This window comes from Takifugu rubripes, chromosome 1 (assembly GCF_901000725.2).
Source record: "Takifugu rubripes chromosome 1, fTakRub1.2, whole genome shotgun sequence".
Taxonomy (NCBI): Eukaryota; Metazoa; Chordata; class Actinopteri; order Tetraodontiformes; family Tetraodontidae; genus Takifugu; species Takifugu rubripes.
Window position 1 is genome coordinate 21,675,218 of NC_042285.1, and position 24,560 is coordinate 21,699,777.

At 44.5% G+C, this 24,560-nt stretch overlaps 2 protein-coding genes across 3 annotated transcripts in view; one reads left to right on the forward strand and one right to left on the reverse strand.

Moving 5' to 3' along the window:
• cps1 (carbamoyl-phosphate synthase 1, mitochondrial) overlaps nucleotides 1-13,897 on the reverse strand; it is a 29,592-nt gene extending 15,695 nt beyond the window's left edge. Inside the window, exons 1-21 of one of the 2 annotated variants that reach the window (XM_003962030.3) lie at nucleotides 13,588-13,894; nucleotides 12,743-12,852; nucleotides 12,408-12,552; nucleotides 11,705-11,794; nucleotides 11,574-11,630; nucleotides 11,280-11,372; nucleotides 10,629-10,718; nucleotides 10,352-10,480; nucleotides 10,112-10,218; nucleotides 8,451-8,592; nucleotides 8,136-8,213; nucleotides 7,788-7,886; nucleotides 7,579-7,674; nucleotides 6,941-7,130; nucleotides 6,619-6,776; nucleotides 6,353-6,481; nucleotides 5,500-5,644; nucleotides 5,105-5,315; nucleotides 4,591-4,789; nucleotides 4,344-4,520; nucleotides 3,038-3,156 (exon numbers count right to left, since the gene is read on the reverse strand). In XM_003962030.3, coding sequence (XP_003962079.1) covers nucleotides 3,038-3,156; nucleotides 4,344-4,520; nucleotides 4,591-4,789; nucleotides 5,105-5,315; nucleotides 5,500-5,644; nucleotides 6,353-6,481; nucleotides 6,619-6,776; nucleotides 6,941-7,130; nucleotides 7,579-7,674; nucleotides 7,788-7,886; nucleotides 8,136-8,213; nucleotides 8,451-8,592; nucleotides 10,112-10,218; nucleotides 10,352-10,480; nucleotides 10,629-10,718; nucleotides 11,280-11,372; nucleotides 11,574-11,630; nucleotides 11,705-11,794; nucleotides 12,408-12,552; nucleotides 12,743-12,852; nucleotides 13,588-13,713 — 2,690 coding nt within the window. In that variant the 5' untranslated portion in view covers nucleotides 13,714-13,894. Of the gene's footprint in view, nucleotides 1-3,037; nucleotides 3,157-4,343; nucleotides 4,521-4,590; nucleotides 4,790-5,104; nucleotides 5,316-5,499; nucleotides 5,645-6,352; nucleotides 6,482-6,618; nucleotides 6,777-6,940; nucleotides 7,131-7,578; nucleotides 7,675-7,787; nucleotides 7,887-8,135; nucleotides 8,214-8,450; nucleotides 8,593-10,111; nucleotides 10,219-10,351; nucleotides 10,481-10,628; nucleotides 10,719-11,279; nucleotides 11,373-11,573; nucleotides 11,631-11,704; nucleotides 11,795-12,407; nucleotides 12,553-12,742; nucleotides 12,853-13,587 lie in introns of both variants that reach the window. The other variant, XM_011611212.2, reaches the window with a different exon arrangement.
• Nucleotides 13,898-20,698: 6,801 nt separating this feature from the next.
• On the forward strand, nucleotides 20,699-24,398 carry myl1 (myosin, light chain 1, alkali; skeletal, fast). The gene is made up of 6 exons (XM_003962013.3): nucleotides 20,699-20,947; nucleotides 21,575-21,602; nucleotides 22,909-23,052; nucleotides 23,462-23,635; nucleotides 23,717-23,794; nucleotides 23,889-24,398. Exons 1-6 carry the CDS (start codon nucleotides 20,807-20,809, stop codon nucleotides 23,915-23,917), a joined length of 594 nt encoding a protein of 197 aa, XP_003962062.1. The 5' UTR covers nucleotides 20,699-20,806; the 3' UTR covers nucleotides 23,918-24,398.
• Nucleotides 24,399-24,560: the final 162 nt, after the last annotated feature.

Below are 24,560 nucleotides of genomic sequence, written 5' to 3' on the forward strand. Positions count from 1 at the left end.
CATTTAAATGCAGAGCGGGGCTGCATCTGTTTATTTTCGGATCTGCTTTGAGAAAAGGTTCAATCCAACAAGTGGGTTGTGACTGGTGGCCGGGCAGAGAGCAGCACGTTACAGAGATCAATACCGCATCAACAAAAACAGACCCAGGAGTGAGCGCAGCAGGCCGGCAAGTGCAGCCATCTGAAACCCATTTTAAAATCAATACAAATTTTATGGGAGCTCAGAGGTTACATTGAAAACCGTTGCCAGAAATAAAGTTGGGCATCCAGAGGCACTTATGAAGTGAGGCAACCGGGCAATTTTGTAAATAAAAATAGATTTTCTGACTGAAATTTAAAGAATTGCCTCCTACACAGTGTAGCTGCAGTCAGGTCTTATTGGTTATCCACATTTTCCACAACCATAGATGCCGTTTAGAGAAAATGATGAGAGTGAAAGACAGAAGGACGTGAATTGATTTAACTTAATGTTCTAACGATCATGAGTTAGTAAATAATCATATACAATTAAAGGAATGCTAAGCAAGAACGGCTGGTCGGACATCTCATATGTTGAAGGATAGGGTTAGGGTGCAACATTTTGCACATGCTATTAGTCAAACATGGCAGCCTGGGGTTAAAAAAAATATTGAAATTTGGTTTCTCTGAAGGTGACAAATCACAGTGTTTTCTGCTGCATTATTTCTTCCATGCCCTGTTTCATTAAGCTAATTAAGAGTCATTTCCATGTGGCTTGGAGGAAAAAACAAAAGGATTGCAGATTCCAGGTAAACCGCATCTTGCTTCTCTCTCCTCCATAGCTGAAATATTTATGGCCCTGTAGAATAACATCTGAAATATCAGTGCGCGTGCCTGTGCTGAGAAATAACAATGAAAGCAGAGCAGAGCAGAGCATGCACTAACTCGGAATCATAACCAGGAAAGAAATGTTGATCCGGGAGTTCAGTGAACTGCTGAATGGAAAACATAAAAACTTTTTTTTTTCTTTTTACAAATGGAAGTGATACAAAGTAGCTGCGTATGAATGGTGGACCAGTATTTGCTTGGTTCTTATTACCACAGCGAGGCGTTGGTGTGCGCGGCTAGCAGAGCAGCTGTAACAGGAAGTTTCAGTATCAAGTGGCAAACAAAAAATATGTCTGGCATGAATCAGAAGAGCTGTGAAGAACGTGGTACGTCCAAGACATTCTGGCACAAAACTTGTTTTCTTAATCTTTTTGTGAGGCTTTGTGAAGTTTTCATTTCTTTCAAGTGTTACAGGAAGGATAGCTGAGAAATGTGCGTGTTAAATTTGTCATTAAATGTCATGGCTGAATGCTGGCAAAATATATTCTAGTATGACTCATGTCATATAGTCTTATTGACTCGTGTCATATTGTCTTATTTGAAAGAGCGTCTTGTCATCTTTATGAATGGAATGTCCTCCGACATATCCTAAAAGCCCGAGTGTCTCATCAGAGGAACAATGAGCTGCAGACCAGCAGAGCCTGAAGCCCACCTGCACTGGGCTCCACACTTCATTGGTCTGGCAGCAGGCTGTTTCCTATCCCCCCCCCCTCCAGAGGCAGCAGAGCCTACTACAGTCATTCATGATTAAGCAGCAGGGTGAGGAGCAAAGCAGGAAGCAGCAGGTAACCCGTGGCTCAGGTGTGAATATTCACAGTGACCCAAAAGGTAAGATCCCGAGGGTGAGGAGGGGGCCTCTGGAGATGAGGCAGGAAAACAGACAATTTACCTGTGTTCACATTATGCCAAAGCTGTGGGCCTTTAATCCCCTGCTCCCTTTTTTTTGTTTCTTTCCATATTAAAATCAGATACAGCTAAAAATCAGGTGAAGCTTGCCAGTTGTTTCAGAACCAGACCCAAGACATGAGGACAACCTCAGCAGCAAAGGGTCAAGATTGAGCTGCCAACCACAGGCCGAAGATCAAACGACGAGAGCAGTGAAGCACACTCTGCTCCAGAAGAAGAACCTGGTTGTAATTAAATCTATTAAAATCAGATGCTCTAAAAGTCGCAGTTGGACCTACTTTTACAGACAAGATATGATTTATTGTTCTCAGGAATGAAAGTCTAAAAGTACAAAAAGCTCCATTGTAGAGTTCATTATAGCACGGATATATTTAGATTTCATTCTCTCATACCCTGCACTTCCCCAGCCTTTAACGCAGCCTTGAACAGCACAGGGGCTTTTTGAGCATTCAGGAACTGAGCACCAACGTTCCTGTTGCTCCCTGCTGGAAAACTTTAACTGGAGTCCTGCTGCATCTCGTGTCTCTGCAGCCTAATTTAGCGCAATATTGCATCATAAATCCGTTAATCTCCATCTAGGGGCGCAATTCAGTCCCCATGAAAGGGAAACATTTGTCACAGACTTGTTAGAGTAAATGCTTTGAAATGCAAGAAATTAGCTCGGTTTATTTTTTTCTACTTTGTAACGCCTCTTGTTTCTTTTAGACTTTTCTGTGAATTATTAATGAATTAATTGAATGTAAATAGAAACGATTTACGGTAATTCTCTATTGTCATAAAATGATTAAATATTATTATATGGCTGACACTTCCAGATTGTTTATGAAATCATGTTAGTATTTTTGTGACAATGGTGGGGGTTGTGTTCATTTCACTAAAGAAAAATGCGATTTTGAAACTGAGCCGAAATATTCATGATCTTGTTTTTATCGTGGCTGCTGCTGCTGCTAAGAAAAACACCTCCTCTGTTGGATTATGATTTATTCCTTTAATTTTGAATGCTCTTCGTGCTGTGCAAGCATTTTTCACCTCACATCCTCTTTGAGCAGCCTGACCACCTTGTTCAAACACCAACAGTCTCCCCACTCGGGCTGTTTTCCAGTCTACCTTTGACCTTTGCCCCCATTGTGTCAGATCCTTAGTCACCCCCCCCCCCCCCTTCGTTCCACCAAAATCCTCATCTTGCACTTCAGCCCTATTCAAGAGCTACTTTGTGGTCTTGAAACCACATGAATGTAAGCACATCAGAAATGCCAAACATGATCAGCACTGAAACAGAGCTTTACCTGTTGTAGTTTGCCAGGTTGTGCTCCAGCTCGGTTATCCTACGCAGTTTGTGGAGGAACCACTTGTCTATGGCCGTCAGCTCGTAGATGCGATCGACACTCATGCCGCTGTGAAGGGACTTAATCGCAGAGATGGAACAGATTTAAATGGAGCAACAATTTTCATCAACAGGAGTGCACAAATCACAGGTTTCACTCGCTTCCAGCAGGTTATCAAATCAAATGCTGATGAAAACATGGTGGCAATAATTTAAAAAAGACAGGTGCAGGAGGACTGTAATTGCCACTTTTATCCATCAAAGTTTCAGGACACAGTGGAGCAGAAGCCACACAAAGATCGTTTGTGAATATTTGCTAAAAACCAAACATGCTGAGGGCTGATCTCTGAATGACAAAACAAAGAGCATGGTCTAACAGGGGCTTACTCATTTAAATCACATTTTAAAATAATGTCTGACTGCAAAAAGGTCCCAACTTGAGTGGATTCATTGGATCAATCTGCTTGATTTTATTTAATGCTTCTACGTCCAACTACATGGTTCAATGTCATTAATATCAACTAAATTTGCAAATAATTATATTTTTAATGTCGTTGTTGCCTGAGGGATAAAGCTGAAACACCAACAACACTGAGAACATTTATCTACTTTTCCTACTGTATCTTTTGTCTTCAGGGGAAAACTGTCTTCATAATCAAGGATGTAGTAATTGCAAGTCATTCCCGAGCCTCCCAGAAATACAACATCTCTGGACCTCTGAATTTAATCAGCCAGCTGTGGCAGATACTGAGAATGACGCTGGCTTCCACAACCACTGAAACATTATGGACCCTGTCTGATGGCCTGGAGATGTGGCTCATTATGCCTTAATTCATCACTGCACTCGCTCCTCGAGCATCGTAGGTGTCAAGGCACTGAGCTCACGTATGTGGAGGCTTTGGCTTTGTTCTGCTCCACTCACAACTGAAGATAAAAGCATTTTGAGATGCTAAACATTTTGCCGCTTGAAAGCCTTCATGCGACAACCCTTGACCTCTAGATGTGCTTACAGAAGGGCCGTTTTAGCTTTGATTCGATGAAGAACAGCCCGGCTAACAGGCGCTGCAGTTCTTGTTTCATCCTCCCCCACATGGAAAAGTGTTTTACATAGACCTGCTCTCACTTCTCATTGAACACAGTTCAATGTGTTTCCATACATTTCCTGGAAATTAGCATTTCAAAAACACGAGTTGTCAGATAGAACTTAAACTGGGAGTTTCTCAAGGTTTCTTAGCCGTTCTGAAATTAACCAAAGCGTGAAGGGCTACCTTAGCTAGGGAGAAGATCCGTGTGCTGGACGGTACAGCCAGCTCCTGTTGCAGGTTCTGAGAGTCTGCCCAGGCTTTTTTCAGAGGCAACCGGGGAACAAAGCCATCAACCGAAGGATGACACATCCTCAAAGCCTTCTGCATGCTCTCCTCAAACGTCCGACCCACCGCCATCACCTGAAGACAGAATAATATGCGTTTGGCAACCTGGACGGAGGGCTTGTTCATCTTCCATTTTCACGCCCACCTCTCCAACACTTTTCATGGAACTGCCGATTTCGTGGGAGATGCCCTGGAAGCGGTCGAGGTCCCAGCGGGGGATCTTGGTGACGATGTAATCTAAGCTGGGTTCGAAGCAGGCCGTGGTCTTCTGAGATACAGCATTCTTGATCTCTGGCAGGGGGATGCCCAGTGCCAATTTAGCAGCAACAAAAGCCAGAGGGTAACTGTGAGATGAGGAATTAGAGGGAAAGAGCTGCTTAATCCAACCTGCAGTGAAATAAATCCCTTGACATACATTTAAAACCTGTTCAGTTTTAAAGAAGTATGTAATGTAAAATCTGATTTACCGGTACTTATAAAATTCCTTGGACAACCTTTATGTCTTTCATCATCAAATCAGGAAGCTACAAGATTGAAACTGTTGATTTGGAATTTGCCTGTAATTATTTACAGTTTTCAAGGTATTTTTCTGCCAGCATATGACTTCCTGTTTCATATAAAAAAGGGAATTTTGTGAAGCGCCACAAAAACTCCTTTACCCTGTAGCTTTGGAGGCCAGAGCAGAGCTCCTGGAGAGTCGGGCATTAACCTCGATGATGCAGTATTCCAGGGACGATGGGTGTAACGCATACTGGATGTTGCATTCGCCAACGATGCCAAGGTGCCGGACCACTTTGATGGCCGTCTCCCTGAGCATGTGATACTCCTCGTTGGATAAAGTCTGGCTTGGAGCCACCACAATAGAGTCACCTAATGAAAACCAGAAGGAACAAAAAAGATTACAAATAGATTTCACAACCATTTTTGGTGATGGATATGTGGCAGTACAGGAGTCTATTGTTGTATGTATTACTGTATCACTTTTACATCCCCTGAAATAGATCGCTTTTATTGAGGATTCATCTGTGCGTGGAGTGGAACTCAACATTTGTACCTGTGTGAATGCCCAGAGGGTCAAAGTTCTCCATGTTGCAGACGGTAACGCAGTTATCTGCAACGTCCCTCACAACTTCATATTCCACCTCCTTCCAGCCCAGTAAAGACTTTTCCACCAGGATTTGCTTGGTCATGGCCAGAGCCTTAAATGAATAATAATTGTTTAACCACATTATTCCATTCAGAGCAACCAAGCCCTCCAGAAATATCACAATTGCACTTAACACGCATTGTGCTATTGAGGATCTGCACTTCACCTCAACTGTATTTGTTACAATAACACAATGCTGATCTATGTATGCTATTGGGTGCTGTATATTTTGTATCAATTTAAATAGAGCATGCCTGCAGCTTTTTTAAATATTTATAGTGCGGACATGTACATATGCCATGCATAACAATACGCTTAACACTCCTGTTAAGTATAAATACCAAGAAAACATGAAACAAATAATAAAAACTTGGGATAAAACAGCAGCACTGCCCAACATGTATGCACCAATTGAAAACAGGAGACAGAGACAGTTAATTCTGCAGCCTGTGATCTCAGATTACAACCAATTGAGCCGTCAGACATAACGCTGGATGCTGAAAGAGCACAAAAGGATGTTGCTTAGCAACAGCAAACTCTTCCTTTTCTTGGGAGCCAAAAAAGAAAAAGAAATTAGAACTACTTCAATGCTTATGACTGTTCTGGATAAATCAGGGTGGAAGTTGTTGGGTGGGGGTTGAAACTAAAAAGGATTTGTCAGCTGAGAAATATCTGAGGACGGTTTGGGATTTGATCTTTGTTGGAAAAAGAATATGTTTAAAGAAAAGCACAATCTGCACAGCGTAGCCTTTGCTCTGACCTTGTGGGCGGTTTCCTCCAGCTTTTCTTTGTTGGCACACAGACCGGAGCCCAGACCTCCGAGCGCATAGGCCGAGCGCAGCATCACTGGGTAGCCAATCTCCTCCGCTGCTTTCAAGGCATCTGACACCTGCAGAGTGCACGCACATGTGTTACACCGCCGTGTTATTACACGCCGGTGTAACACTATTTAACTTCACTGACATTTCTCAAAGAGTACAGGAAGAGGACTGATTTGGTTTGGTTTATTTGGTGGGGATCCCTTACCGACTCCACGGCGAAACTGGGTGCAATCTTCTCATTGATCTCCATCAGTTTGTCAGAAAAGAGCTGTCTGTCTTCAGTGGCCATGATTGATTCCACCGACGTTCCGAGGACCTTCACACCGTATTTCTCCAGGACGCCACGTTGGAATAACTCCACTCCTGCCCACACACAAACACCCATCCGTTAACTACAGCATATAGGCAACATAAATGATACAAATGAGACATTTAAGTACTTTCCAACCCCCACGCTGACACATTAAAGGTCTATTTTGTTTGGTAACTAAAAGTTTGAAGGCAAATTAACCATCTGAGTATCTCACCGCAGTTGAGGGCCGTCTGTCCCCCCATGGACAGCAGAATGCCATCCGGACGTTCAACCTTGATGACATCGGCTACAAATTTGGGTGTGATGGGCAGGAAGTAGACAGAGTCGGCCTGTTTGGTGCCGACCTCATTGGTCTGAACCGAGGCGATGTTGGGATTCATAAGAACCGTTTTCAAGTTCTCCTCCTGCAGCGGCACACAACAATATATGGGGACAATTGACAATTTCAAAACGTGCTCATAACTGAAGATCAGCAAATATCACATGCTTTCAGATTCTCAACGCAAAATACCAACTTTTATTTACGTGCTGAGGTAATGTTGAAAAATGACTAACTTATAGAAACTAACGGAGCTTCTATGTTGAACAGGGATGAGGACGAGTTGGTGTTTTCTCAATACACATTAATGTGTGTGGTTGTTTTTGACTATTTTTTCTTTTCTACTTGGTGGATCACACATGCTGACCACCAGTTCCATCATTATTGGAGAAGGATATTGTATTTTTTCCTCAGAATAATGGTGGGTCGGCATAATCGCCCCAATTTTCTGCAAGAACGCCCATCGGCAAACAACTTCCTCCAACTTAATAGGGCGAAAAAGTGCCCTGGAAAACAATGACGAATACACTCACCTTCATAGCCTTAATGGCCTGAGACCCAGAATAGTCAAATTCTCCAGCCTGCCCAATGGACAGTCCACCAGAACCCAGTACCAGCACCTTTGACACCTGCATTTAGACAGAAAGCCCACAGAAAACAGCAAATGTGTAACAAAACTGGACGGGAATTTGCTGTTCATATGGTTTGCAACAACAGGAGTAAAGATGTGAAACTACTGTACCTGGGTTCTGGGAGGGATGGAGAACTTCTGGGGCATGACTGACACAATGTTTGCATCTTTCCCTTTCTTGATGAGCGATATGAACGTGTCAAAGAGGAACTGTTGAAGCAGAATCAACAGAGTTACAGCTGTGGTTAATCTAGGCCTGGAAAGAGACAGACATGTTCTGCAGCAGAATCAGCCCACACAGCTGAGTTTCCCCATTATTGTGAGTGATGGAGGAAACGATTTCAAAATTAACAAAACTTCCACTTTCACCACAGACACTTTGGACAAAAAGTTCATTTTCATCTTATACAGATACTTTTACAGCAGGAAGGTAGTTCATGAAGCCAACTCTTTAATTACCTCTGTGTCAGTGGGACCGCCTTTAGCCTCCGGGTGGAACTGGGCAGTGAATATAGGCTTTGTCTTGTGCATAATCCCCTAGAGAACATAAAGAGTTGATAAAAGGAAGCTAAAAGTGATTTTTCTGCTTTACATTTTTGAAGTGATTCAGAAACAAGCAGGTGTGCTTTTGGTCCTTTTGGTCATTTTGATAAATTTGATCCACATGAAACCCTAAATGGACGAAATGTTCGTGTTGCTTCTCCACACCAACACAAGAACACACTAAAGTGCCACATTTTCTGAAAGAAGACTTTATAAAACGGCGAAACCAACCTCATTGGTGTCGTCATTGGCATTGACGAAAAGCGGGCTCCATCCTGGGGGCAGGGACTGGCTGTCAATGCCAAAACCGTGGTTCTGTGCTGTGATGAATGCCTGGCCGGTCATCATGTTCAGCACCGGCTGGTTCTGGCCTCTGAAAAACAGAGAAAAACAATCGCACTTCTAATTGAAATGATCGAAAGATACCGCCGTCTGATGGTTTGTTCGGTAGGATTTTTCGGAGGAATGTGATGCACTGCGTCACCCCGCTGTTGACAGATACATCTGAGATTAGAATGGCAGTCTATAACAAAACCCTGGTGTGGAATGGACTTTTAAAATCCCTGAAGACAGAGTTCACTGAGCAACAGTAACAAACCCAAATATTTGGAAATGCAACAAAAGCCCAGAAGCAAAGTCCTCCATCTCAGTAAAACTGTTTGGAGGAGTCTGTCTGAAATGATCTAAAGTGTTTTAGGTCTACAGTAAAAGGGCATCTTGGCTTCTCCTGGGCTTTTCGCTGACACAGTCTGCATGAAAACCAGGCAAGCTCAGGCTGCCTTTTCAATCCCCGTGATAATAGGCAATAGAAAACGGCTCAAAGAGTTCAGAATGGAAAGGGGTCAATTAAATCTGATAGTTTCTCAAATGTAGTTTGTCATCCTGAAATCACACCTGTATGTCCTAGTACATAAACGTTAGCTGTATTTAACATTAGTTAACCCCCACAAATCACTGTTAATCAATATTATGAGCTATTTTGATTTTTTTTTTTACTTTTACTGAGACCACCAACAGTCCCTGGGTCACTGATCAGAACAAGTTAAAAATTGGATGAACCAAAGTTTCCTGTAACTAAATTAGGCCAAAACTGAGGTTACTGTCTTTGGGGGGAAAAAAACAGAAAATGTAGCAAATACCTGAAGTCATTGTCCCTAAAAACCAAAGCTCAAGTCTGAAACATGCTGACAGACTCAGATCTGACCCTCTGCACTCATATCAAATCAACCAAAACATCTTTTTGTCATTAATCTAAGAAAGTAAAAACTAAACTCCTGCATCTTAAATCAAAATTATTTCAATTTTGGTTTTGCTGTATGCTGAAATGTTTGCCTTGCCCAGACTGATAGCATCAAAGCCTTCCAATATGTCTTCTCCTGCTCCCTATAAAAACACTGCTTTTAAAGCAGCAGCACAATGGTAGGCCCTCCCCTCTCCCGTCTCCCCGTTGTCTCATCAAACACTCTTTTTGACTGCTAATGAACTAATGCACTGATCTTTAAATGAGGATGAGGAAGGCTGGTGTGCACAGTGTGTGAAAGAGTGGATTGCAGTCCTTAGATTGGACCATAAAAAGGATCATTCCAGCTAATAGCAGACGGAACACGTATGGGTGAGCAATACATCACGGAAGAGGAAACTGCAGCAGGAGATGAAACGAGTCAGTAAATGAAGAAACTTTATGAGCACCGTAAACTCGATCTTTCCGATTCTGCCAAAAAGCACAGTGTGTTGGCCGTGACCGAGTGTTAATCACCATTCAGCGTTCTTCCAAACATAATCTCACGTCTACGACCTTCCTCTGTCGTTCGTTCATGAAAAGCATTAATTATGAGCATCGGTGAGGATAGCTGGCAAGCAGGAGACATTAATACGCTGTAAAGGAGTCTCACCTGTTGCCCATGGGTAACTTATATGACTTTGCTCCAGCAGCCAGAGCAGTGATTTGGTTGCCCATGCAGATCCCAAATACTGGTTCTGGACGATCGCTCTCTAGAACCTGTCCAGGAGGAAAAATATATACAAACACTATCATTTGCTGTTGTGCAAACATGCACATCTCAAATATGTGAGCTTGTATTTTCAGGAAAAAGTTGTGCAGGTTTTTATAGTCACACAGGACCAGGTCGGACCTTGCTGACGTTACTGATGAGCGCGTTGGCCAGAGCCGGATCACCCGGCCCATTGGAGATGAACAAGCCGTCATATTCTAGACTCAGCAAGTCCTGATCCCACGGTACCAAGTGCACCTCTGCTCCCCTCTGCAAACAGAGACACACTCTGCACGATTTTATCAGCAACAAAAGAGAGGTGGAAAAAAATGCCAAGCGATCTGCTGTATTAGAGACAACTTCGTTCGGAACGGGAGAATATCTGAAGCCATTTTTTACTGTCCTCGTCCACGCTCACCTTAGCCAGCAGGCGAATGATGTTATGTTTAATTCCACAATCAACAGCCACCACTTTTATCGGATTTCCTTTTCCAAAAATCTTTATTTCCTATTAGAAGAACAGCACAAGGGTGTTTACTGACACTTGTGGACAGAAAGGACAGGACAGACATCTGAGATGTGACACCATGCACTTCAGAAGCACGCGGAAGCTTCACTTTCCATAAATCCCCCACAGCTTCCACGCTGGTACTCATGACCACGCCATCTTTCATCAGGCCAGTCAATTTAAAAAATAAATAAATAAAAAAAAGGAGCGCCATTTAAATGACAAACAAACTCTAGCGGCATGAAAACAGGTGTCATTACCTCCACAGTTTAAACGTGCACGAGCCTGTAAAGCATCACTGCAGGTGCATCTTAATTATGAACTGTCGGGAGGATGATGAATGGCTAATCTACGCACTTTCTTATTAAAAGAGATGCTTCAGTGTAAAGACCAAAGGCTCCCATGAAAATAAAATAATGATAAAGATTTGAAGGTCATGTCAAAGTAATCGCTGATCGACCCGAAATGAACTCACAAAATACGAATACCTTTAAAAATGCATTTTTTTATGTGAGCATGCATTTGCCACCTGTGTGATGATGCAACATCCTCAGTTGTTACCTTAGTTGAGACCTCAGCTACCAGATTTTTCCGGTTGGGGTCAATTATCTCCACAGGCTGCCCGTCAAATTCAATCTTCCCCAAAACTGTACCCTGGAGAGAAATCCCAAATAAAATAAATGAGCGGGGAGGGATTAATAAAATGATTTTGCACACACTGGCTGGTATTAATCAAACCTTTTCTTTTGTGATATATAGTACACAAGCCTATAAAGCCCTGGAATTCTCCGTTGCAGCAGGATAGTGGTAGAATTTACATTTAGAACTGGTTATTGAATACGTAGCAGTTTTTACCTTGTCCCTGATGACTTTGGTCAGCATTCGCGTGTCTATCCCAAATAGTGCGGGAACCTGTACAGAAGGAAAGCGTCTGTAAATACAGCCGCAACTTGATGAGACTCGACGTCTTCTCACCCAGTCCCCACCTTCTCCTCTTGTAGCCACTCTCCCAAAGACTTGACGGAGTTCCAGTGGCTGTACTCATGGCTGTAGTCTTGAACCAGGAGTCCAGACACCTGAAAACACAAAAGGAGCACAGACAAAGATAAACTGCTGCGTTTGAACTCATATCCGTCTGAAATCTTCATGCACAAACGTGAAGACAGCCATGTCCTTTCAAACAACTCAAACCTTCTTTGAAACCTGTGCCAGAACTTACTGCAATGGGGTAATACAATAATAATAACAACACCTGCTGGTGACGCATTCAAGGACCAACCTGATGACTGGTCATTAAGTCTTGTTACATGGGACATTAAGGTAAATCTAATAGCCATGGCAAATGGCAACACAATTGCACTTTAGTGCAGATACTTTCCTTTTTTGGAGCAGAACAGCTGTTAAACGCAGATCAAAAACACTTGAAACAGAGGACAGGACCGCTTCTTTTTAACACAGAAAATCAAACCAATGAAGTTGATCATCTCAGGATCCAAATTCTGAGAATCAGTGCATGAAAAAAACACTGTCATACAGTAAAATGGCCGTTTGGCCTGATGAAACCTTCATCTTGACTTTTTACTGCACAAACAACTTGCTTGTTTAACAGGGACACAACATTCCAATAATGTAAAACTAAAACAATAATCCCAATGTTGCTAAAAGCCTGGTCAGAAGACCTTTCCCTACCTGGATCCGCTCTGACTCCACATATTTCCTCAGTCCCAGCTCATCCACCTCTTTGGTGTTGGGAACCCCGTAGTTCCCAACAATAGGGTAGGTCAGGGTCAGGATCTGACCTCTGTAGCTGGGGTCCGTCAGGGCCTCAGGATACCTACAACGCGTGTCGCAGTAAAATGTGACGACGAAGCAGATACGGCATTGGGCCAAAGACATTTAAGCTCGCAGTAGTCGAGTTTAAAATAAGGCCGGTTTATTTGCCATGTGTAAATGAAATGAACGAGTCGTGTAGCTTTGTCTCCCGTCCAAATCTGATTTGATTCGTGCGAGTATGTCTCTCTTACCCCACCAGGCCAGTGTTGAACACCAGCTCTCCAGCTACAGAGGTGTCATGGCCAAAAGAAAATCCTTTCATCCTGGTGCCATCCTCCAGGATCAGGTGGGCTGTCTGAGCCTGGGGGGGGGAGAGAGCAGGTGATGAGCAAGCTCTCACCCAAGAATAATACATTCTCTTTCTATGAAACAGGCTGGAGGAGACCAAAGACAATACTTGGAAAGAAATGCAGTGTAGAAATAACCGAGGAGGGCAGACGGGTGCTGGCTGTACAGTGAATGCCAACACTATCGCTTCTCTTCTACCTGTGCGTGTGCGCGCACCCAAAAAGAGAGATGTGCAGACAGCGGCAGGGGTGTGATGCACCTTTAAACCTGTTTGTCAGGGCGCGGACGGTTGGGAGCATGACGAACAAAAACCACAAGAAAGTGGCATAAAAGTGACCCACCCTGATAACACGTTTGGGGATCCGATTTCCCAGACCCGGGGAATGCACTGCGGCATTTTAGCTTCGATTAAATCTGCTTCGAGAAAACATCATGCACGGAGATCGCGATGCAAGAAACTGTGTTCCAAGTGACGCAGATTATTTCAGCGCCCAGACTCGGTCTAAACGCAACTGAAAAACGCGTTGCACGATTGGAAAACACGCCTTTTTTTGTCTCTACACCGCCAATTTATTGGGATTAAATCAAAGTCGAAGGAAGAAACATCACCTGCTTGTCTTATTTCGGGGGGAGTGAGGAGGGGAAGTCATTTACAACTGGACATCTTCGTACATTTGGAAGCATTCGAAACAAAACGCCCCGTTGCGCAGACGACAGCTGCGTTTTGACGTGAACTTTCTTTTCTTACCTTCACACTTAAATGTCTAACAGTTTGAAACCTCGGCCACGTTGACGGGTGTCCCACTGCCCTGGCAGCAACGCTCCCCGGCCACAGAGACTTAACCACGCCGTAAGCTAGCAGCATTTTTGCCATGTTAGCCCAACTTCAGGTGTGAGCAAAGCGCCACAGGTGCGAGTGAGACCTCGTCAGATGCAAAACAAAGTCAACGAGCACGACGACCTCCGACCTGCCAACTTCACAATCAGTAAACTTTAAAAGGCGGCCAAATCCCTGCGGTGTCCGCCACGCCTCTCGCAGCCTTCCAGCGGGTTGGTCGGTCAGGCGTTGTTTTATTCAACGCTTCAAGCGCACGGCTTTCAGATTGGCCCACAGGAAAACGCTGAGTTCTGCCAGCTAAAGAAATCCAATACTTGGGTAAAACGTTCTAAAGCTATTTATAGTTTGTTTAGATTATTAAATGCATGTTCGTTGACCAAGCGTAAATGACAAAAAAAAAAAAAACTACAATAAAGTCGTCAATACTTTTCAATTTTAAGCAAATAATACACTGGTATGATAGAAATTTGGTTTCTGGATTTAAAGTGATATTACTGATTGTGAAACTTTTAATGACTGAGGGATTGACAGTTGGCGATGTAGCCCTGTAATAAAGGAATGCTGTTTGAAAATGGAATCGGGTAACAGCATTTTCTTTGATGCCAGTTGTCCACGTGAAAAAAAAAAAAAAAAAAAGCAAGCTGACCCGAGCTGTGGAACAGTGGGATTAGGGTGGCCTGTGTGTATTTGCTGATCACTGCAACCCTCATCCTCTGTGCAGAAGTGCTGGCTGACCACCACTCTGCTGGGTTCAGCAGTCTGAACATAGTAGGGGTGAGGGTACCTGTGAATACGATTCACACAGCTGTCTTGAAGTCATGAGTGAACGTTGCATAGGCCAAATTTCTTTTTTTTTGACCCCCCTTATATCAGACATTAAATCATTGCTGAGTTTCATGGCTGAGTTTCAAGGTGGGACCCTAGGTGGATCAAACCCATGACCCCTGCAGCTTACATATGAGGGGAAACGGTACCATTCTCTACCAGCTTAATACCTATCTATCTATCTATCTATCTATCTATCTATCTATCTATCTATCTATCTATCTATCTATCTATCTATCTATCTATCTATCTATCTATCCGAGTATAAGATTATTCTATTCACAAAATTCTAAGCCTTACAGATACGACTATGGAACGCTGCTGACATCTAGTGGTCACTTATGAAATAGTCGGGCTGCGTGGACGAGGCGACTCCGTGTATGAGTTATTGGATCGTTTAACTGCCAGCACGTAGTCAAAGCTATAACAGCTTTACAGTTGACGTGACACCACCACTGCCTCCTTTCTAGAGACCATCAAAGAGCATTTGTGACAGGAGGTGACGGGTTCAACTGTGGAATATGTCTGTTTTTTTTTTTTTTACAAAACCTTTTTTAACTATGTTTTTAGCAATATGTTTTTCTTAAGATGAGACTGGTTTGAAGGCTGTTAAACAAAATGAACCTTGAAGAGGATCATTTTGACCCGAGTGTTGTCTGTTATGCTATGACACTTTGAACATTAACGCTCCTTCCTGCACACAAAATTGGGGGGTCATAGGCTACAAAATGGCCAGCAAGGTAAGAAGAATGAGGGTGAAGACATCAAAATAATTGAAAAGCTCGAAAAAGCAAAAAAAATGCTATAATAAAGATGCAAGTTAGTAGCAGGATGGTTCCAACATGAAACTGTCTGTAACTCAAACTACACTTGAGTAAGTGAATCCTGATTTATGCAAATAAATTTGAGGGTTTTTTATTTTTATTGATTTATTAGATCTTTTCATCCCTCATATATATTAACTGGCTCAAACTCCACAATTATACCCAATTAATTATAAACTAAATTCATTTTCCTGATTGAGATAACCCTTCTATTAGAGCTCTGGGACACTCCTCATCCCTCCATGGAAACCGCCACATTGGATATTTATGTGTAAATATATTTAGAGTGAGAATCTTACACCACTTAACACTTTCTTAGTAAAAATGTTGTTGCCTTGTCACCTTTAAACACAAAGTGTTATTTCCTCTAATTAAATAAAGCATAAAACGGGCACAGATCCATGCTGTTTACACATCAGGGATGTTCATTACTATATCCAGCCTGGCAAAAGCCATTAGCTGTTTAATGATTAATCAAATGAGCTCCCCCCTGTCCCCCTACTTCTTTTCCTTGGCATCCTCAAGCATTTCCACACCACCGGAGCTTCGAAATGCCGCCTCACCACAGAATAACGCACCATGAATCATTACCAGGGGGATGATTTTTTTAAAACAAGTGATGCCTCTACTGTACGGAGCCTTGTCACAGGGACGGCTATGATTCGCTGCTATCCAAGATCCTCCAGCGATTGGCCAGGGTGGGGCCTAATGAGCTGCAGCATCTGTCCTCGGCGGCGGGACCGAGCATTGTCTGCCGTTCCAAGTGTGCTTCCCAGGCGCTGGACGAGGGGGACGTGAACAGACAGGCAGGCTCCTCTCGCCATTTACTTTGTCAGGTTTCCAACCAGGCTCGGCCCCATGAGGACAGGACTCAATTGTCCTTCCACAGATGAGAGCAGTAAAAAACCTCCACAGCACAGAAGTAAAGAAACACACAGGACGCGTGTACGTGTCTCAGAAGACTAAAGTGAGAGTGACGGTGCAGATTAATGAGGAGCTCCGCATTTAATCCCCGAAAGACTCTGGGGGAACAGATGAGATGATTAATGAATTTAAAGCTCAGAGTTTCATCTTTATTGCACCGGCAAGTGATGGGCAGGAGAATCCTTTCACTTATATGGTAGATTTTCTTTTATGTGATTTGTAGTGTTTCTGCTTTTGTTGATGACATCACAAGAAAGTGGGCTTGTTCTCTACATTTGGAGAGCGAAAAAGTGAACACTTGGAGCCAAGAGAAGAGTGTTGTGTCCCCTCCTTCTGCAGGGAGGGGATGTCCCCAGTGGAAAAGGTCAGAGAGTAGCTTTGTTTAGCCTGTCCCCCTCTAATTCCTGCATGGTCAGTCAGGGCTTTTGAGAGAGCAACACAGGGACAGAGAGCAGGCGGGCCGCTGAGGCTGCATCAGCCCCCTTAAGGAGCCATGGCCCCTGCGCTTAGAAATCCCAAGAAACTTCACACCTCCCTGTTGGGACTATAAATAGGCCCCATCTGTGGCCGCGGGCTCAGTTACAGCCCCATTCCTTTTGGCATGGTAGGAGAGGAGGGAAAGAAGCACTAAAAGGAAGAGGTAGAGGGGGTAGGGGAGGTGGAGGGGGCAGATCTAGATTCCAAAATCTACTCTCTAGTCATCACAGATGCCTGACTGGGTGACCTTTGCTACGTGCCTCATGGCAAAGGAAATCCATCGGTGCTTTCTCTCTCGTTTGCTTCCAGAGGCCTCAGCGGAACGAAGGGCTGGTAATCTGGGGACATCCGCCCTCTATGGAATCTTGGAGTGGGATCTTTTAAATGCACATGGGGGGGTGCCTATGTCAACTTTTACAGACAGAAATACTGTACAGCACATCTGAATTATAAAGATAACTACAAAGACACAGAGGCCAGCAGAGTATGGTCATTCCTGGGGAGAACCAGTTAAAGCCTGCAAAGCCTGGAGGCGACACCATCAACGGTCTCAGTCCAGAAGCAAAGCAACAAAAATTTGAGGAGGTGACACAGAATAAAAGTACAACTATACAGCAGATATGAAACGGCTCTCACCTGAAGCCAGCTGAGATGACCACGGCGACCCCACAGACGCCTTTAAGGGATAAAGTAGTAGAAGAAGGCTGGATGGATAGCATAGCATGCTAATAGCAGCCACTTTATTTCACTACAGAGTGTTTACATTTGCTAATGTTTAATGATGGGGAAAATGACTTGAAACAGATGCGTAAGGAGACTGAGCCTGGATTCAGATTGGTTTTCCACATGGAAATCTGCCCACGTGGGGGTGCACATCACTGCCACTGAGTTTCCAATAAAGCCGTCAGGGGGTCGATCTGAACAACAGGAAGATGTGTTTCACTAAAGAAGGAACGCAGGTGTAGTGAAAAATGCTAGTGGCTCTGGCCATTGTCAGTCAGTGGCCCAACTGGGTTATTAATAGCCCAACATTGTCTGGGCTTGAAAGGGGACATGTCAAACCTTGAAAAATGAATATGAGGTGTTAATACTTCCTTTGTCCGCCCCAGTCAGGAGTTTCAAATTAACAATTGATCCATTTACTGATGTGTTACACGCTGTTTAATCAGGCGTACTCGATGCAAGTACTGTATGTGTGCTCCAACATGGCGGAGGTGCTCAGTTTGTACACAATACCGGTGCAATGCAACCTTCCTCCCTCATCCAGATGGCCTCTGGAGCAGTTGGGGAGTCCAGCACTTCTTTCCAGTTAGATTTTTTGTGAAATGATTTGACATCTTCCACGGGAATCCCAACTGTGCCCAAAAGCCTAGAAGATGAACCGCAACAGATCCTTCTGATGCAGCAGCATCGCAGCACGACTGTATGGCAACGGTTCAGGGCAACGCGGGGAAAACAAAGCCCTGCGCTATTCTGGTTGTGCAGACTGCAGCTCTGATTCCTTTGTACCGTAAAGTGAGCTTGTCAGCTCCCTCTCAGACGCCTGTGGCTCCTTCTGCTCCGTGCCGTCAGTCGAAGGTGTGGTCACAACAACAGGTGTGCTGGGAGAAGCCTTAATATTTTCCCCCTGATTACTGGAAAACATGTCTTTACCTGCGTTGTCTCCCAGGTAAATCAGTCAGTTAGTTTTATGTGCACCAAAAGTTTAATTTAGTGGAATTCAACATGAACACGTAGCCTTGTCTTCTCATTGTAATGCTATTAACCCTTTAAAGCCGTTTGTATCATATTTGATACGCGAGATTCTGAGACGTCTCTTTTTTCTAAACCAAAATCAAGTGTGGCTGTCCTCTCCAGAAACTACTCCAAGACCACCCCGTAAAAGAGGCTGCAGTGTGCCTCTTGTGCTAAAAAGTGCTATGCAAAAAAACCAAAGAGAAAAATGTTGTTGTTCATGTTCTATATTGTCAAAATGTTATGGGCAAACTTTGTTTTTGTGTCTAAAGTTAACATAGTCGTGAGCTAAAAGTTGCCAAAATCGCCTAATGTATCATATTTGATACAAAAAAAATGTCATAAACAAAATCAAAAAAAAATTGGGATTTTGTTAAAAGGTTCAATAAACATCTCATTTCCAAAAAATTAGAATTTTCTGGCTATTTTTTGATGTGTCAGGCTTTATAGGGTTAACTGTTGGGTGCACTACATGCAACTCTAGAACATCATTTCCAGAACCAGGAAACTATCAAAAACACAGCTTTTTCTGGCCCTCTTCTCTGCACAGTTGACACCCCAACCCCCGCTCATACACCCCCTTTAGCAGAACTGACCTCACGCCACCAGTATGGTTCTTCCCAAAGGAGCAGGCCACACATTAGGTAAAGTGTTTAGCCGGAAGATTGCTTCTCATTAGGAACACGATAGTATATCCTCGCAGCACTTCAACAGATTAACAAACTTATTTCTTGGGTCTTCTACGACACAAGGTCCCCTTTTTGGTTGGAAAGCAGTCAGTCATGATGCTTCACTCGCAAAGTGTAGTGCACATTTAATCACAGGAAAATGTTTCCTCAACCCGATCCGCTATATATTTGAAATAAATCTGCAATGTCAGGCTGCTGAAGCTATTAACATTCTATAGTGGAGCTCGGATTGGACTGTGGCACAGGTGCAAGGACAGGGGCAGTGTTTCTATAGGGGGATGAGGGAAGGCAGACTCACAGAAGGTGCGCTGAGGTGCCTCCAGTGAGCCCCGATGACAGCTGAGAGGCCGAGGCTTTCTGTGGCTTGCTTTCGTGGAGATGGGGGTCAGGGAAAGCAAGTGTGGGGATGGTGGGAGGGGCCACAGAGGGGAGTCATCTATGCGCTTCCTTCATCACAAGGCCTAGTCATGGTGGGTGGTGGGGGGGAGGGGTGTGCTTGCACTGGGGGACAGATTTAGATGAGAATTAAGGAGACAGAATTGACACTCACCTTAGCCTCGTCTGGGTTACTGGCATCGGCAGCTGAAAGCTCCATTATATCTCCATCGCCGTGTACTTTTACGTCACATCCTAAAGGGCGACTGTTCACCCCTCCTGCACGAAAGCCCTGAACAGGACACAGGTGCTGCTCTTCTCCACACACAATGTCAGTTGTCAGTGACTACAAATAAACAGCAGCTCATTATTAGATCTGAAAGACACAACTTCCACCACCTGTCCATATAGAGCATGCTGCTTTGGCATGTTCCCTTTTGATGGACATCAGTTGCTTTTCCACACACTGCTTCCAAATGAACCTCCACAGCCGCATTATTACATAACCTTGCACCCCAAAATGGACCCTAAAACTCTGCAAACTCTGGGCATGGTGTGATCTTTCAAACAGGCTCCAGCAGTCTAATGCTTGGGTACACAGCCTCGCCACAAATGGGAGCAGTGGGATGAGTTACTCTCACATTAGTGATGTTGTGGTGAAAATATGTCTAATGACGGTGGTGAGAAACCTAAAAGTGTGTGATGACATTTTGGGATAACCATTAGCATCTATCTGGCAGCGGCAGATGGTCTCGGTTTAAAGCGGTGATATTTTATGTGTTTATTTGTATATCTTAAATAATTGGGGAAGGTTTATTACACCAGATTGATAAACCGAGCGGAGACACTTTAAAAATCCCAATTATCGGTCAATTATTTCAGTCCACATTGTGCGTAATGATGCGCAGCGCCGTGCGTAAAAGCGGAACCGTTCCGAAACAGGAAACTGCGCGTGGCCTCAGGTAACCTTCCGCGGCGTTTACAATGTTTGCGTTTTTGATTTGAATGTATATGACATAAATAAACACCCCCCGTGTAGCAGATCCGTATTCCATGTTTAGAGAGGACTCCTCCACGCGCGTACACACCCTCTCCCATGCGTTCTCCAATCCACACACGGGCAGAGCCTTGACGGGGGTCAAGAGGGAAAATAGCCTCATATATAAACGCCCAGGCGGCGATCTCTTGCTCCGAGTCCCCTCCACTCAGTGCTGCACTCCTTGTGTTGTCTCCGGAATTGCCTGTACATCAGGGACAAAGTACTTCAGCAGTTAATCTGAAATGGCACCCAAGAAGGACCCAAAGGCTCCTGTCAAGAAGGAGGCTCCTGCCAAGAAGGCCGAAGCTGCGCCTGCACCTGCTCCAGCGCCCGAGCCCGCCCCTGCCCCGAAGCCTGCCGCAGTCGACCTGTCCGCCGTCAAGGTACCTTTGGAGCATGAAATGTGATAATAGCTTCTAATGGAGGGCTGAGGGGGGGGTGTTAAACTTTAGCAACTGCAGGGGCTTTTAAGGGGAAGCCCAGAAAAAATACAAGATGGTTTATTATTTTTATTTGATGCATTTGAATTGACACTGCGCGTGTCTGAACCCGCGCTCAGGTCATATCTGGGCTGCTGCGCATTGGTTTGGCGCATGGACGCACCTGTCCGTCAACAAGTTGTGAAGTCGAAGTCTAAACCCGGTTAAAGTTTGAGAAAGCATGCTCAGAGTTACAAAGTGGCCCGGGGTAGACCAGGTAGACCAGAACCATGGAGAGCTCACCGGGACTTTAAGCCACGCCCCCGGCTCGCTGGATTGGACCGACGAGGCGGCAACCGACGCGCAATTGTGATGCAGAGTGAAACCAAATGTGGACATGTTAATGTAGCCAAAGATGGACCTCCCGCAGATCGAGTGCCACCGTGTGAAGCTAATTTTGGCAGAGAATTGTTTAATGCCAATTCAGTCCCATCAGTTAGTGGAGATTTAGTCATAAATGCCTGCTTATTCTGATGTCTGTGATGAAGTTGGGTGCTGGTTAATTAACGCGATGCTTTGTTTGGCTTCCAGATCGAGTTCTCCCCAGATCAGATTGAAGGTGAGTATTCCCAGTTCAACACTCCAATTCCAGAAATTGCTATTTATCCAGGGATCATTGAGGACAGTCATGTAGAGACAACATTTCATCTGGAATGCATCCAGGGCTGCAGCGCTCATGTGTCTCCTTCACTGGAAAATTCACCCCCAGAGTAGATGCACGGATTCATTATAAAGATATGACGCGGCAAAGCTTCCAGACTATTCCTAAAGTCACAAATCATGCCTCTTACGTACATCCGATTTGACATTTTCGGGAATGAGTCTACCTTCATCAGCCTAATGGCGTCACACATCGTTTGTTCCAGTCAAGCTAAACCGATTCAGGCAGAATCCCATTTCTGGCGGCAACTTTTCCTGCTGTGTGTGAAATCCGAAAGAGAATAATAAAGACGGTCCGATCAGTCACATCCAAGACTCCAACGTTTGAGATTAGCTCAGTGGCTCAGAGAGCAGATGGTTATTTCTGTGTGTTGACATTCATTGAGAATAACAGATGTCTTGAAACCCGATCATGGCTGCAGAGCGTGCGAGTGGTTGATTCCAAGTAAACTGTGCGACCACAAACAATGTCGTCGCTTTTGCCTTTTTCTTAAAAAAAAAATTGTTAAAAATCCCAATGCAACTATTTGCAAGTAGCTGAGTTTGCGAGCGGGATCAGTGCCTGATCTGCCCACTTTCAACCCAAACACAACCAGGTTGTGAGCAAATAAAGGTGCATTCGCTGTGCCCGAGTCGGGCTTTATCCAGGAGCGCCACAGCACGAGCCCATTGGAGAAACTGTCATTAAACAGCTGCATTTTTAACTCGTTGGTTTCGGGGATTGTTAAAAGCACACCTGATGGTTGACCGGAGGTTTCAGAGGAGGTTTGTGCCCTTCCGGCTGGGAGCAGTGGGCCTGATCTGTCGTCTGACTGGCTGCCCGTTCCACCCGCAGTCAGCGTTCCCTACTTTTGCTCAGCTCGCCCACAGAGGGCCTTGCCTTTTAAAGGAGGGGGCTCATATTCTCAGCTATGTTTATCAATTCCAAGGTGGTCTTTTAAAAGAGTTGGTGGCCTTGATGAGAGCAGGGGGAGAAAGGGGAGACAGCTGAGATGGAAATAGTGTGACGGGTGACGGAGCTCGACAGCCAATTCACCCCCAAAATACCACAACCTGCCCTGTAGTGACATAATGCCCCTGCCAGTCAGGGGACAGACCCCCCCCCACAAACACTTGCAGCTACTCTACTACATTGTACAAAACGTTTAAAATCATGAGGTTTACAGGCAGAAATGGGCTTCATTCAGGCAATGTGTCCTTTGCAGACTACAGGGAGGCTTTCGGACTCTTCGACAGAGTGGGAGACAACAAGGTGGCTTACAACCAGATCGCCGACATCATGCGCGCTCTGGGCCAGAACCCCACCAACAAGGAGGTGACCAAAATGCTGGGAAACCCCAACACTGAGGGTAAGCTGCACCCGTGTTCATCCTGACAGCTTAGCTGGGGACGGAGTTCAATGGGAAGAGGTTTGATATCTTCTGATAGGTGCAAATATTCAGACAATAACAGACAGTTTCAGACTGGAACACAACTTCTGTTCATTTCCTTCTACTCTGAGCTAGTGGGTCAGTCTAGTAACGAGTGGCTGAATCAAACTGACGTCTTCTTGAAGGCCATGGTGGTCGTGCCATCAGTTCAGCCACTTTTCACAGTTCAGAGACATGCAATGGATGCATGATTCCAGTATATATTGCAGATTTTGAGCCAGTGCTGGTTCGATAGCATCTTCGGGGTCTATAGATTCCCTTTAAAACACTTTTTTCCACGATATCTTTCCAGAGATGCTTAATGTGTGTGGGGGTGTGTTTTCTGCAGACATGGCCAACAAAAGAGTCGAGTTTGAGGGCTTTCTGCCCATGCTCCAGACCATCATCAACAGCCCAAACAAGGCTGGCTTTGAAGACTACGTTGAGGGTCTGCGTGTCTTCGACAAAGAGGGCAACGGCACAGTGATGGGCGCTGAGCTGCGCATTGTGCTGTCAACACTGGGTGAGTCCAGGCGATAGCGCGTCCGCCTGCGCGCTCGTTTCTGCGGGTCAGTAAAACCGCGTCCTCTGGCTCCCCCTGCAGGAGAGAAGATGAATGAGGCTGAGATCGACGCTCTCATGGCCGGACAGGAGGATGAGAACGGCTGTGTCAACTATGAGGGTAAGCCAGCACTCTCAGAGTTTCCTGCTTCAGATGGAACCCTCTCGTCCTCACTGGTTTGTCCCCTCCGCTCTTTCCTGTCGTCCTGCTGCAGCCTTTGTCAAGCACATCATGTCTGTGTAAGGACGCCGTCACCGCCGACCATCGTACACGTGCAGACTCCATGGTGTCGCGACATCCACTCACTGTTTCCTGTACCACCCGAGGAAGCAGGGGAACAAAAAAGGACTATGCGATGTCAATTTCTGAATCCTTTTGATTTTGTTCTTTTTTTTTTTTTTTGGTCCAAATGGTGCTGTTTTGTTTTTCTGCCTCCCTCCAGCACTTCTGGAATCGGCCCCCATTCTCATTGGCTTTTTTTTTGTTCATCTCTCATTTTTTTAATCATCACTGGTTTTTCCAGTGGAACAGTGATATTCTCCTCAATCACATGGCACAAAGACGAGCATCCTCTCCCGTCCAAACCCTTTTTTTCTCCTCCAATCTCTCTGTGAAGTGACTGGTTTTGACCAGGACTGGCTCATCAACATGAATCCGCTCCATCCCTAGGTCTTAACTTATTGTACCCTCTTTCATTTCACAATAAACTTTTCACAAAGTTTCATTTCCCTTTTTCTATTTGCTCACTCCACAGACAGATTAGTGTTTAAGAGAACAAATATTGTGGAGATGTCCTTCTGAAACCCTTTTAAAGCAAAATTTGAAGCTAAAGCTAATTTAATATCAGGTTTATATAAAAAAAATGCACAAAATGTTAGTAATATAA

Bases quoted from the DNA above. Each gene is read 5' to 3' on its own strand.
- myl1 (XM_003962013.3), top strand. From the start codon at position 20,807: ATGGCACCCAAGAAGGACCCAAAGGCTCCTGTCAAGAAGGAGGCTCCT. The intron at 21,603-22,908 runs GTGAGTATTCCC...TGTCCTTTGCAG, and splicing joins CTCCCCAGATCAGATTGAAG to ACTACAGGGAGGCTTTCGGA. The intron at 23,636-23,716 runs GTGAGTCCAGGC...CTCCCCCTGCAG, and splicing joins CATTGTGCTGTCAACACTGG to GAGAGAAGATGAATGAGGCT.